Source organism: Procambarus clarkii, chromosome 15, assembly GCF_040958095.1.
Source record: "Procambarus clarkii isolate CNS0578487 chromosome 15, FALCON_Pclarkii_2.0, whole genome shotgun sequence".
Lineage (NCBI taxonomy): Eukaryota > Metazoa > Arthropoda > Malacostraca > Decapoda > Cambaridae > Procambarus > Procambarus clarkii.
The window spans coordinates 39508942-39522586 of record NC_091164.1 but is presented as its reverse complement, the minus strand read 5'-3'; the positions used below and the strand labels follow the sequence as shown (position 1 = coordinate 39522586).

Below are 13645 nucleotides of genomic sequence, written 5' to 3'. Positions count from 1 at the left end.
TGTGAAACAAGTATAAACTTGAAAAACATGAGCAAAGTAAAAACTTTTGACGCTCACGGGTACAAACACGCGTAAGATTTTATTCGCCGCAAATTTATTTGACGCTGTGTTGGCCAACTCTACCCATGTTCTTATAGAACTTTCTATTGCGAACACATTGCTATAAAAATGAAATACGTAGCTTCAGAAATAATGTCAGGACAGTTAAATAAGTATAAACATTCAAAGCACTGCATCCCAACAGTGTCGTCCCTGCTGAAATCACGGCTAACGCTTCGCCCAGTTCCCACACTCGTGCGGGTCACCCGATACCATAATTAGACATTGATAGGCATATGTCTGGGTGGGGAATTTTATTGCGAGTTCAGTGATATCAAAATGAGCGCTGTAGGATGACTGTGAGGCTGGCAACAAACGAAAGAGTATGAACATTTACTTCCTGTTTGGGTGTCACGGCGAGTCATCTTCGTGTTTATTTACTTCGTGGTGGGATACCAAATGCTTCGGTGACATTTTATGCATATGATCTTGTAGAGAATTTTATTGCCAACGCATTGATACCAAAATGAAAAACGTAGCTTGAGAATTGAGGTTAGGAGCGTGAAAAGATTATAAACTTTTTTGTGTTTACGCTTGAGCGCCCAGAACGCCGCGCGCACAACCCGCTTGGTTTTCCAGCTAGTGCCGCGCGCACTAAAGTGTTAAGCAACTGACATATGTGGAGAGCTAGTATCAAAATTTATATGTTTGTCCTGCACACCGCCCCCCATCCAGTGGGCAGCGGTGGATAGGTTACAATCACTTAGTTGTTATCTACAGTTAGCAAACTGGGGATATTTGGCTAAAATTTCTGGTAGCAGATCATTTTGAATGAAATATTGACACATCGCTGGAACATTGGTTATAGAATTGTCTCTAAATTCATGTATCTTTTCGCACTCCATCACATAGTGACGGAGGGTGTGCGAATAATTTTGTTGACACAGTTTACATTTGGTCAGGTCTACATCAGCAGATAATGAGAATTCCCAGAGATACTTGTAACCGAGTCTAAGCCGAGCAGTAGTAACATCTAGAAGTCTGCTGATTTTATTGGATGATCCATAGATGTGTGGCTCCTCTTGTATGATAGTATGATGATAGATGGAATTACTAGTTCCAGTTTCTAGGCAGGCGATGAGTTCTCACAATAACCTTAATTAAGCGTCAAAACAAAAATGTGTATACTCTTTTTACTCTCCTGACCTTAGTTCTCGAGCTATGTATTTCATTTTGGAACCAACGTGTTCGCAATAACATTCTCTAGAAGAACATCAGCAAAAACGGTCACCAAAAGTTATATGAATACCAGCACCCAATAAATACCTACGTAGATGACTCGCCGTGAGTGCCCAAGAGCAACAAAATGTTTTTACTCTTGGGATTGTTATCACTTCCACACTTGTCCTACAGCGTTAATTGTGGCATCAATGTACTCGCAATGAAATTCCCAACACGGTGATATGAATATAAACGTAGAATAATGGTCGCTGCCCACCCGCAAGAGTGTGGGAAGTGGCGGAACTGTTACCCAGTATTGGTGACAAGACGACACATGGGCGATACAGCGCTTTGAAAGTTTATAATTATTTCACTGTCCTGACATTATTATTGTATGTACGTCATTCATTTTTGTGCCAATGTTTTCGCAATAGAATGTTCTATGAGCCCGTAGGTAAAAAAGAGCAACAAAGCGTAAGATAGAATAGCACCATATATAAAACAACGCTGGTACATATCAGTGAGCGTCAAACGCACACGAAATGTGTGTGTTTGATGGTGGTCAAACGATGTTTGATGTGTTTGATCAGGTGATGTCCTGATCCGCCTAATTAAAGTATGAATTATGTTGAGAAAAAATAAGAAAAAAGGGAAAAAACAGGGGTGGGAGAAACATGACAGAAAAAGAGTAAAAATACAATTTGGTCAACAAAACAGCATTGTTTAAAATAAAAGATATGGATTGACATTTTGGGGGTTAGGTTGGTAGGTTACATTGAGTTAATTAGGTAGTACTTAGTGTTTATCTGTTATAGATAGGAGCTGCCTGGTATGGGCCAATAGGCCTTCTGCAGTTACCTTTGTTTTTACGTTTTTGCCCTGTAACCTAAATGGTTAGAGAGGCACATATATGGGCTTAGGGACTGAACCCCACACTACATTTAGCTAAGCTGGTTATAATCTTGATGATATAGTTACAAAATTCTGTATAAGTCGTCACATTATCAATGGGTTCGAGATCAACCACAATTTCCTGAATAGATATAACAAAGGGGATATTAATAGGGTATTAAAATTGTCAACACAAGATAGAACACGAAACAATGGGTATAAATTGGATAAGTTTAGATTTAGGAAAGACTTGGGTAAATACAGGGTCAGTAACAGGGTTGTTGATTTGTGGAATTTTTCTTAACTTATAAATTTATCTTTATTTATCTTAAACTGGTTGGGAGAGGTACAGTTTTTAACATAATTGGGAAGGTCATTCCACATTCGAGGTCTCTTGATTTGTAAAGCATTTCTAGTTTGACTAAGTCGTACTCTTGGAATATCAAATAGGTATTTGTTTCTGGTGTGGTGCTCATGGGATCTGTTACAACCTTCTAGGAAGCTTTTAAAGTCAGGATTGACATTACAGTGCAGCGTTTTATATATATAAAATACACATGAGAGTATGTGCAGGGACTTAATATCTAACATATTCAGAGATTTGAGTAAGGGGTCCATATATACTGCCCGGTTGCCTGAAATGCTATATGCCTACTATAGTGGCTTTAGGTATTGTATGCACTAGCTCTATCTATAAATCCAACATTATGTTTGTAAATCAACTATGTATGTACTTTCCTGAATAAAATTGACTTTACTGTACACTTATATTCTCTGTGGATTTGTTATCCTCTATCGTTTGGGAGAAAAAAAATGACTAATACGTTCGGCGAATGACTTTGACTTCAACTTCACTTTGACTTCGTTCATGTCATCGTATTTTCCGTAATATATAAAGGTTATGACAATGCAATTATATTATTGTGTGCAAATAAGTTTGAAATTTCATGTACCCTAAAAATATTAAAATAAAGAATAAGAATAATTAAATAATTGTTGTAGTAAATTGTCACACGTTCATCATACGCAAACGAACACACAGTTTGGAGCGTCAGTACAAGACCGCCGCCATTTTAAAACACGGCTTCGAATGTAAGTAATGTTTTTCTCGTACTAACACTGTGTTATACAATAGATTTGGTCTTGAATTCACAAATTTAGTTGTTACATCTGACAGAGTATGTTAGACGGTGTAATGCTGGTCCATGTTAACGTATTTGTGGGCTTGGTTGGTTTAAATGTGGAGGCGAGGCCTGGCAGTGCTGGTGTATGTGGAGGCGAGGCGAGGCCTGGCAGTGCTGGTGTATGTGGAAGCGAGGCCTGGCTGTGCTGGTGAGTATGTGGAGGCGAGGCCTGGCAGTGCTGGTGTATGTGGAGGCGAGGCCTGGCAGTGCTGGTGTATGTGGAGGCGAGGCCTGGCTGTGCTAGTGTGTATGTGGAGGCGAGGCCTGGCTGTGCTAGTGTGTATGTGGAGGCGAGGCCTGGCTGTGCTAGTGTGTATGTGGAGGCGAGGCCTGGCTGTGCTAGTGTGTATGTGGAGGCGAGGCCTGGCTGTGCTGGTGTATGTGGAGGCGAGGCCTGGCTGTGCTAGTGTGTATGTGGAGGCGAGGCCTGGCTGTGCTAGTGTGTATGTGGAGGCGAGGCCTGGCTGTGCTGGTGTATGTGGAGGCGAGGCCTGGCTGTGCTAGTGTGTATGTGGAGGCGAGGCCTGGCTGTGCTAGTGTGTATGTGGAGGCGAGGCCTGACTGTGCTAGTGTGTATGTGGAGGCGAGGCCTGGCTGTGCTAGTGTGTATGTGGAGGCGAGGCCTGGCTGTGCTAGTGTGTATGTGGAGGCGAGGCCTGGCTGTGCTAGTGTGTATGTGGAGGCGAGGCCTGGCTGTGCTAGTGTGTATGTGGAGGCGAGGCCTGGCTGTGCTGGTGTATGTGGAGGCGAGGCCTGGCTGTGCTAGTGTGTATGTGGAGGCGAGGCCTGGCTGTGCTAGTGTGTATGTGGAGGCGAGGCCTGGCTGTGCTAGTGTGTATGTGGAGGCGAGGCCTGGCTGTGCTAGTGTGTATGTGGAGGCGAGGCCTGGCTGTGCTAGTGTGTATGTGGAGGCGAAGCCTGGCTGTGCTGGTGTATGTGGAGGCGAGGCCTGGCTGTGCTAGTGTGTATGTGGAGGCGAGGCCTGGCTGTGCTAGTGTGTATGTGGAGGCGAGGCCTGGCTGTGCTAGTGTGTATGTGGAGGCGAGGCCTGGCTGTGCTAGTGTGTATGTGGAGGCGAGGCATGTACAACACTCCCCAATAGGAAGAAAACCCACTGGGTTCTAGGCTAGGTTAGGCTTATCTGTAATAATTGAATTAAGCCTAGCAAAGCCTAGAACCTAGTTCAGTAATTTAAAAAATGTTGTAACTTGAAAAATGCCATTCAATACATTAAACAATTTAAATATTTTCAGGCAATCAACACAACCCTCTCATGTTGGCTAACCCTCTCTCATGTTGGTCAATAATTTAATTATTTTTTTATGGAGTAATCTTTGCTGTTGAAATGTAGTCTTTTTGAGACTACATTTCAAATGTAGTGTGTGTGGAGGCGTGTATGTTAGGTATTACCTAATATACACGGTCTAATATATCTATCTGTGTGAAATAGATTAAATCCATTTATTTGATATTCAGCTAATAGTTCTGTATTTTCTACATTCATCCATGTTTTGGTAAGTGCAATAATATGTATTGTTTCATTGCAGATTAGAGATTCAAGATAGTTCTAGATTTCCGAAGTACTGAAACGCGCGCCATACAGGCTTGGTGGATCTAGGTGCAAGGTAAAATTATTTACATTTACTTGTTTTGTATTTATATGCATATATGAATTTATATGCATTATTCTATAGAATAATAGATCTCGTAATAATTTTGCAAAAATAGTGGCATTTACTATTTTTAAAAGATTATTAAAAAATTTACTGATATGGTGCATTCGGAAGGGCGAAGAGGGAGAACGGCCTGTTGACATAGCTCGGGTGCAGGGGGGGGGGGTTGTGTAAAAGCCTGGTTTGTGCCTCGGAGAGGCTATGGGATCCAGTAAGTTCAGTAGAACTTCGGTTTCAACCCTTTTACCCTGTTGTAGCTCAGTCGATTAAGGCAGTGTCTGGGATGCTCCCGGACGCAGGTTCGAATCCTCGTCACGGCCCTTGTGGATTTGTTCATTTGATGCATCACGTTATTGTGATCTGTGTGTGTAATTCTTCACTTGCTACAGCAACAGGAATGTGTGTGTATGTATTTGTGTTGTTGAATATGACCGAAAGTGTAAGATTAATGATTCTAACACAAATCGTCTGAATATTTGTTTTTCTTCACTGTCGAGAGTAGTTAAAAAAATTTACTCGAGTTTATTTTCACACTTTATTTATGGTCCTTAAGTCCCTCTCCTTAATGCTGCTGCTGTTTCTCGCATCTTTGCATCGCTTGTATGTTTGGGGGTTTGGCCTCTTGCTATATATTGATTCCATTTGTGTGTGTTTGGGTCTCAGGCCCTCTCGCAATTTCTGTTGAACAAACCCCTGTTCCTAGTTCTGCATCTCTCCTTTGGTACAAATTTTGTTGTGCTTTTATCATATATTTCACAAAACTTGACATACATTTCATTTACTTCATGTCCTATCAGCAAGTGTTTGTCAAATTCTTTAAGGAAAGTTTATCATCCTGATTGCAGATCTCTAGCGATATTATGTCAACTTCTTGTGGATTCGCAATCATTATTTAATTTACCTTTAGGTGTTCTTTCACCAGCACAGCAACACTGTACCTCTCCCAACCAGTTTAAGATAAAAACTAAGTACTAACTAATTAACTCAATGTAACCTACCTTACCCCCAAAATGACAACCCATGTCTTCTATTTTAAACAATGCTGTTTTGTTGACCAAATTGTATTTGTTTTTTTCTGCAATGTTTCCCCCCCCCACCACTCTACCACCACATTGAGTTTAGTAGCTCTGTGCACGTCAGGTGCTGTTTAATATACAGACCTACTCCTCCATTTGACCTAGTTTCTCTATCACATCTATATCACTTTGTGCTTTAGGCCTGGTGGAGCTTGGTCCACCAGGCTGTTGTTTGGAGTGGCCCGCAGATCCACATACAGTCTGCATATGATATACAGTCTGTTGATCAATTGAACTACAGTAGTTAGTTTTTATCATCCGAATGCACCAATATGTGTTCATTCTTCCCAGATGAAGGAACTAGGTAATATTCATCATCTGAATGCACCATCTGAAGCTTTAACACACTCATGATACACGAGAGGTTTAAAAAACTTTTAAAACTTTTAAAACTTTTTGACCTATGTATTTAAAAGCAATTCTAAAGTTAAAAAGTGTAGCATAGGCCCCCTCGCAGAATGTTCTTAATATGATCCTCAGGTTATAGTTTTCTATCTAAAACCACCCCTAGATCTCTTTCTTGATCAGAATTCTTTATAGATCTCTGTGGCTCGATCATAGAAACTGAGCAAATTCGTTACACTGGACCTTCCAGATCGAATACCATGCTGACAGTCTGATATATCATTCAGTACGTCTGCATCTGAAATTGAGCAATACCGGATTTATTATTTGGTTTTATAAATTTTATACTTATAATCTTAACTTATTTCAGAGACCACGAGTAATCTGGGCTTCGAACTCAACAGAAAAGCCTTCCGTAGACCTGCTTCTTTGCTACATAATAGACAAAATTTAGTAAGTATTGATTTATTTACTATTTATTATTTATTTACCGTTATTAGTATAATAGATCTCGTAATAATTTTGCAAAAATAATGGCATTTACTATTTTAAAAAGCTCGGGTGCAGGGGGGGGGGGGGTTATGTAAAAGCCTGGTTTGTGCCTCGGAGAGGCTATGGGATCCAGTAAGATCGTCCTTCCTTTCCTCCCTAGAATCTGGATGTAGCAGGTGCTCAATTGTCAAAAGTGAAAAATTGGTTTTGTCTTCCGAATGCACCATTTCTGTAAATTTGCTAATAATCTTTTAAAAATAGTAAATGCCATTATTTTTGCAAAATTATTACGAGATCTATTATACTAATAACGGTTTGATAAAATACAGTAGACTGCCTACTGGATAATAGTTCCAGTCCACCTGTAGACAGGGATCTCACATCAGCTTGTATATTATACAAGGATAAGATTTGATAAATTCAGTTATTTGACTGAACACTGGCTCTGTTTAAATCAGAGATTTAAACATACATAGTCTAACCTAGTTCCATAACTAACAGCCATTAGCCATTAGCCATTAGCCATTCATGCACAGCCATCAGCTGGGCCTTAGACCGGCAATTTTGCTTTTTTCCCAAGCCGGTCTGTTTTTTTTCGATGCCTCAGTGGCCCATGCACAGGTCCGTTCAAGGGGATTAAATAGCCGTTCTATGGCCCCAGGGTTTGTATTTTATCAAACTCTTATTAGAATAATAGATCTCGTAATAATTTTGCAAAAATAGTGGCATTTACTATTTTAAAAAGCTCGGGTGCAGGGGGGGGGGGGGTATGTAAAAGCCTGGTTTGTGCCTCGGAGAGGCTATGGGATCCAGTAAGATCGTCCTTCCTTTCCTCCCTAGAATCTGGATGTAGCAGGTGCTCAATTGTCAAAAGTGAAAAATTGGTTTTGTCTTCCGAATGCACCATTTCTGTAAATTTGCTAATAATCTTTTAAAAATAGTAAATGCCATTATTTTTGCAAAATTATTACGAGATCTATTATACTAATAACGGTTTGATAAAATACAGTAGACTGCCTACTGGTTTTACCTGTAATAAGGTTTGATACAAATGATTATGATTATGGTTTTGGCCTCCACCACCCTCTCACCTAACTTGTTCCAACCATGTCTACCACGCTGCTTGCGAAAGTTAATTTTCTAATATTTCTGTGGCATCTTTGTTTGGTTACCTTTTACAATATCTTCTTTTTATTCTACCATCTAGTTTTGGCATTTTATGCCTCTAACCTGGGAGCCACTTATTGGCAAGTCTATACCTTTACCAGTTGATGTGATTCTTTAGATATGGGCACCATATCTCCAGGTGTCCTACACAATTAGCTTTAATTAAATTTTCCAAAATTATCACTTACACTTGTAATACAGGGTTCTAGGTTCCCTATAGTGTCCTTTATTGAAATAGAGTTTAACAACAATTTCAATGTCCCTATTTTCTTTTAGATTATATCTCAACATATAATTAATGTCCAGCAGGACATGATTACTCTTTCCAATGGGAGGATGGTATTGAATATTTGATCTAGTACTGATGGAATAATTTATATAATAATCACTAGAAATTATTTCGATAAGAATTTGAATTTATGCATGTCTTTGTTTTGGCATGCCTCTATTTCCATATGTTACATTTCTGCATGTCTCCAATTCTGGAAGTGTTCACTTTTGCATGTGCCTGACAAGGATGTTATATGCACCAGCTTTAATTATCACACATTGTATATAATGAATGACTTATTTTTAGAATTTTAATACATATTGCATCTGTCAATACATTATTAACAATAATATAGGTAATATGGTAGTCTAATGTAGAAATTTGACACTCTTTAACAGAATGTACGAGTATAAGCGAAAAAAGCGACTCCAATACAACAACAGATGGATGCAAGTATCAAGAAGGCTAAAACGTATACACAAAATGCATCCAAATACAGCTGTACACACTAGTGAACCCATTAATCTTACTGAGGCAGCATCAAGTTCAGAGATTGAGTCGTCAGACAATGACATTAGTTCTTTTGAAGCCGAGTCAAATCAAGAGTATGGATTAGGCTCTGAAATTGATGATTTACACATGAATCTTACTGATATTCATGATGTATTATCTAATTCTCAAAGTGAGGAGGAGAATGATGACCATGATAATCATCATTCACTTGTTTACCCACAGAATTTATTAATTCAGTGGGTAAACAAGAATGGTGTTACACACAATGCTGTTGATGAATTATTTTTTTGCAGTAACAGAAAAAATGGAATACATAATGAAGGAATTATCAAAATTGACATTTTTATCAGGGGATATCCTGAATATTGTCAAAATGACGGAAACCCATATGTCAAAAACACATGGAGATATACCAATCCTGGAAGACATTCTTCCATCCCCACTTGAAACTGTTGAGCAGGTGGAAAGTCTGTCACATGAGCTAAAAGTTAACAGTGAATATAAAAAGAGTATGGTAAGTGTTGCTTAATTCTTTTAGCCTGAGTATGGTAAGTGTTGCTGAATTTTTTTAGCCTTGTACATATGTCTTTTGATTAGTTTTTTTGCAGATGAAGGAAGGTGGGGTGGCACATAATTGATTGTTCAGTGTTATGTTTAAGGTACAAATAAAACAAAAGCAAAAGTTACTCAAATTCGTTGATTTTTGTAATAGTTAAGAAGGAAAATATTTTAATGCTATTTATTTAATACAGTTGGAAATTAGAAAATCTAATGTTGAGATTGAAAGATATATATTATTCTCTATTACCTTACAGCTTATGCATTATTTTAACAGGTCCAGACGCTGTCTCAAATGGGCGGTGCAAGCTGTGGAGACACAGTGAGACGAATGATGAGGAGGATAGGGACCTATGGGGTCTGGTCTCAGTATTCACTCGTTGGGCGCAAGAGGAAACGTGTCTTCAAAACCTTGGATATTTGTAATGTAATAATAAGTACGTAAATTTGACATTTTTTTGGATTATATATGTCTGCATGTATTATGTATTATACTTGCATGCTTGTTAATGACTTGTATTCTAGTCTTGTGGGTATCTCCTTTCTCCTACGGGCCAAATGCTTTGTTCTTACCTAGCATTTTGCTTTGTTTGGGTATGAATGTTTGTGTACCTTCATTGTATATTTTGCAAAATTTGCCATATATCTCATTACTCCTCTGCCTAGCAACAAGTCTGTCTAATTATACTCAATAACTATTTTTCAAAGTTCCCCATAGTGTCCTTTATTGAAATAGAGTTCATGAACCATTTCAATATCCTTATTTTCTTCTAGATTATATCTTAAAGTATATTTAAATGTTATTGTTATTAAATGTTATTGTGACATTGCATTGCAATTGAGCTGCGTTGTTAACCATTCTGTTCATTTCATGAGTATATTTTATTTTCTATTTTTTCATATCATTTTTTTTATCTGTTTTTATTTTTCAGTGATGGGAATATCAGATCATTTGATGTTCCCATCAGAAAATTGGGAAAGTCAGATCTTTTGATGTTCCCAATTTTCAGATGGAAGCATCAGACCATCATGGAATGCATGGGATGAGGTAGTTTAGAATGGTGGGGAGGACGAGAGGGGGGATGGTGGGGAAGACGAGGGAACAGAGGAAAGGGTTATGGTGGGGAGGACGAGGGGACAGGGGAATGGAGAATGCTGGGGAGGACAAAGGGGACGAGGGGACGGAGGAAGACTGGAGAACAGGGGAACACCTAAATAAAAGCCAACAATGTTATTACTCTGTGGCTTCTTGTCTCCTGACAAAAAGAATTATAATTATATATATTAATTAATTCTTATAACTTTCCAGAAGCCTGTATCAACACCCACACTAATGCAACTGAAAGAGATGTTGAGACAAGTATTGCTGATATGTTGAAGAACGCCCCAAACAAACACGGTGGAAACAGATACAAGGTAAAGTTTGCCAATTTGCTGTAGTCTAATTCAATCTCTTTTTAGTAATCTTTGTGAACATTTATGCTATGAATAAGATAAAATAATGTAATTGATTTTGACTAAATATGTAGATATATTTAATTTTCTGAGCACTAATAATGAAAGAAAACCAAAATAAGAGGTGGCTACTATCTCTAATAATGGGCTGGAATAATACAGGATATAATAATATATATATATATAAATATATATACATATATTTATATATATATATATTTATTTATATAAATATATATATGATATATATATTCTATTCTATTAGTCTATTCTATTCTATAGTTTTATATAGATTCTTGTTTTAGTTTTTTTCTATAATATGGAAAGGGTTTTTAATTAATAAATTAAATATTATATAATAAAATAATGTATTATTGAAAACAATTAGTAACAAACAATATTTCATTACAGGGTGGTGAAGCAAGAATACATGTGCATCACATAGCAGAGTCGGATATGACGAATAATGAAAATAGCGGAGAGCCTGGTGCATGGCATACCGCTGAATCTTCTCTAATGTCTATATAGAAGAATCTTTGTTTCTGTGTGTATATATGTATATATATCATTAATAAAATATATATATATATATATATATATATATATATATATATATATAACCTATATATATATATATATATATATATTTATATATATATTTATATATATATATATATATTTATATTTATATATATATATATATTTATATATATATATATATTTATATATATATATATATTTATATATATATATATATTTATATATATATATTTATATTTTATTAAATATGACCGAAAAAGTAAGATTAATAATTCTAACACGAATTTTCTCAATCTTTCGTACATTATGCTTCACTGTTGGAGGTAAATCAAAAATCACTTCTCCAAAATTCATTTTTATTTCTAGTCTGACGCGACACGGGCGCGTTTCGTAAAACTTATTACATTTTCAAAGACTTCACAAATACACAACTGATTAGAACTTGCATTTCCCTGATTTTATATCTACTTTTGAGTGAGGTGGGAAGGGTGATGTGGCATTACATTTGAGTGAGGTGGGAAGGATGATGTGGCATTAGAGGATATTAATAGGGTATTAAAAGTATCAACACAAGACAGAACACGAAACAATGGATATTGAATAGAAGTGTTTGTAGAAAGCCTATTGGTCCATATTTCTTGATGCTTCTATATTGGAGCGGAGTCTTGAGGTGGGTAGAATATAGTTGTGCAATAATTGGCTGTTGATTGCTGGTGTTGACTTCTTGATGTGTAGTGCCTCGCAAACGTCAAGCCGCCTGCTATCGCTGTATCTATCGATGATTTCTGTGTTGGATATGCGTATGGAAATGTCAAGACGCACAAGCCTGGAAACCCACTTCGGCCAATCATTAGCCAGATACCCACACCCACGTACAGATTGGCAAAGCGACTCAACGGCCTGCTGACTCCTTATGTTCCTTGCGCCTTCAGCCTGAAGTCTCCAAAGGAATTTGTGGACTTACTGCGGGGCGCACGGGCCACAGGGATAAGAGCCTCGTTGGACGTAGAATCGCTGTTTACCAACGTACCTGTGGACGAGACAATCGGAATGATAGCCGACAGAGTGTATCGTGATCCAGCCTGTACTCCTCTTGACATGCCAGAAAGTATTCTGAGGAAACTACTCCAAGCTTGTACTAAAGAGGCACCCTTCTTGAGCCCGGATGGGCATATGTATAAGCAAGTAGATGGGGTCGCTATGGGTTCTCCCCTAGGTGTCCTGTTTGCAAACTTCTACATGGGTACCATCGAGCAAAAAGTCTTAGTCGACATGAACTTGAAACCGGCCATATACTGCAGGTATGTTGACGACATTTTTACACAGGTACCTGATGTCAGACATCTGCAGGAGCTGAAGGAGGCATTTGAGCAGAGTTCCGTGCTGCGTTTCACTTACGAGACGGAAAAGGATGGGAAGCTGCCTTTTCTAGATGTAACAGTCATGGAAAAGGGCGGAGGTTTCCACACTGCAGTCTACACAAAGGAAACAAACATAGGAATGTGCCTAAATGCCAACAGCGACTGCCCTGACAGGTACAAGAGGAGTGTTGTTAACGCATACGTCGACCGTGCTCTCAGCCACAGCTCAGAATGGAAGCAAGTCGACGAAGAACTCTGTAGGGTAAGGCAGGTTCTAGTCAATAACGGCTTCTCCAATGGTTTCATCGAAGACATCATAAGAAGGAAAGTGAAAAGCCATGCAACCTCTGAAGAGACAACTAACACAACACCTATACCCCCTATTAGACTATTTTACAGGAACTTCTTTTCCACAGCTCATAAAACAGAGGAAAGGGTCCTGAAAGATATTGTTAATAGAAACGTTATCCCTACAGACAAAAATCAGAGGATACAACTGACGATTTACTATAAAACCAGAAAAACGGCCAGCCTACTCATGAGAAACTCTCCAGACACGAAACAGAACGCTTTAAAAGAGACTAACGTCGTCTATGCCTTCAAATGCCCACTTGGGGACTGTAAGCTCCAAAAAACCCAGTATATAGGCAAGACAACAACATCTCTTTCTAGGCGTTTAACGATGCATAAACAACAGGGCTCCATTAAGGAACATATAATCTCTTCCCATAACCAAACCATCGCCAGAGAAATCCTAGTAAACAACACAGAAATCATCGATAGATACAGCGATAGCAGGCGGCTTGACGTTTGCGAGGCACTACACATCAAGAAGTCAACACCAGCAATCAACAGCCAA

General features: G+C 38.4%; 1 protein-coding gene and 1 long non-coding RNA gene across 4 annotated transcripts in view; one reads left to right on the top strand and one right to left on the bottom strand.

The window, feature by feature from the left end:
* Nucleotides 1-13645, bottom strand: part of LOC138365136 (uncharacterized) — a 358830-nt gene that overhangs the window by 86628 nt on the left and 258557 nt on the right. The window lies entirely within an intron of this gene.
* On the top strand, nucleotides 3183-11430 carry LOC138365134 (uncharacterized). Of its 3 annotated transcripts, XM_069325227.1 has the most exons (7): nucleotides 3189-3243; nucleotides 4883-4960; nucleotides 6800-6882; nucleotides 8758-9386; nucleotides 9708-9867; nucleotides 10740-10846; nucleotides 11297-11430. In XM_069325227.1, exons 4-7 carry the CDS (start codon nucleotides 9123-9125, stop codon nucleotides 11411-11413), a joined length of 648 nt encoding a protein of 215 aa, XP_069181328.1. In that variant the 5' UTR covers nucleotides 3189-3243; nucleotides 4883-4960; nucleotides 6800-6882; nucleotides 8758-9122; the 3' UTR covers nucleotides 11414-11430. The 3 variants fall into 3 exon arrangements, 1 of the variants encoding a protein (XP_069181328.1); XR_011228680.1 differs by lacking the exons at nucleotides 8758-9386; nucleotides 9708-9867; XR_011228679.1 differs by lacking the exons at nucleotides 6800-6882; nucleotides 8758-9386; nucleotides 9708-9867 and having other exon boundaries at nucleotides 3183-3243.

Excerpts from the sequence above, each read along its gene's own strand:
- LOC138365134 (XM_069325227.1), top strand. The coding sequence starts at position 9,123 with ATGGTGTTACACACAATGCTGTTGATGAATTATTTTTTTGCAGTAACA. Across the intron at positions 9,868-10,739 it reads TATTTGTAATGTAATAATAA|AAGCCTGTATCAACACCCAC; the intron begins GTACGTAAATTT and ends ATAACTTTCCAG. Across the intron at positions 10,847-11,296 it reads ACGGTGGAAACAGATACAAG|GGTGGTGAAGCAAGAATACA; the intron begins GTAAAGTTTGCC and ends ATTTCATTACAG.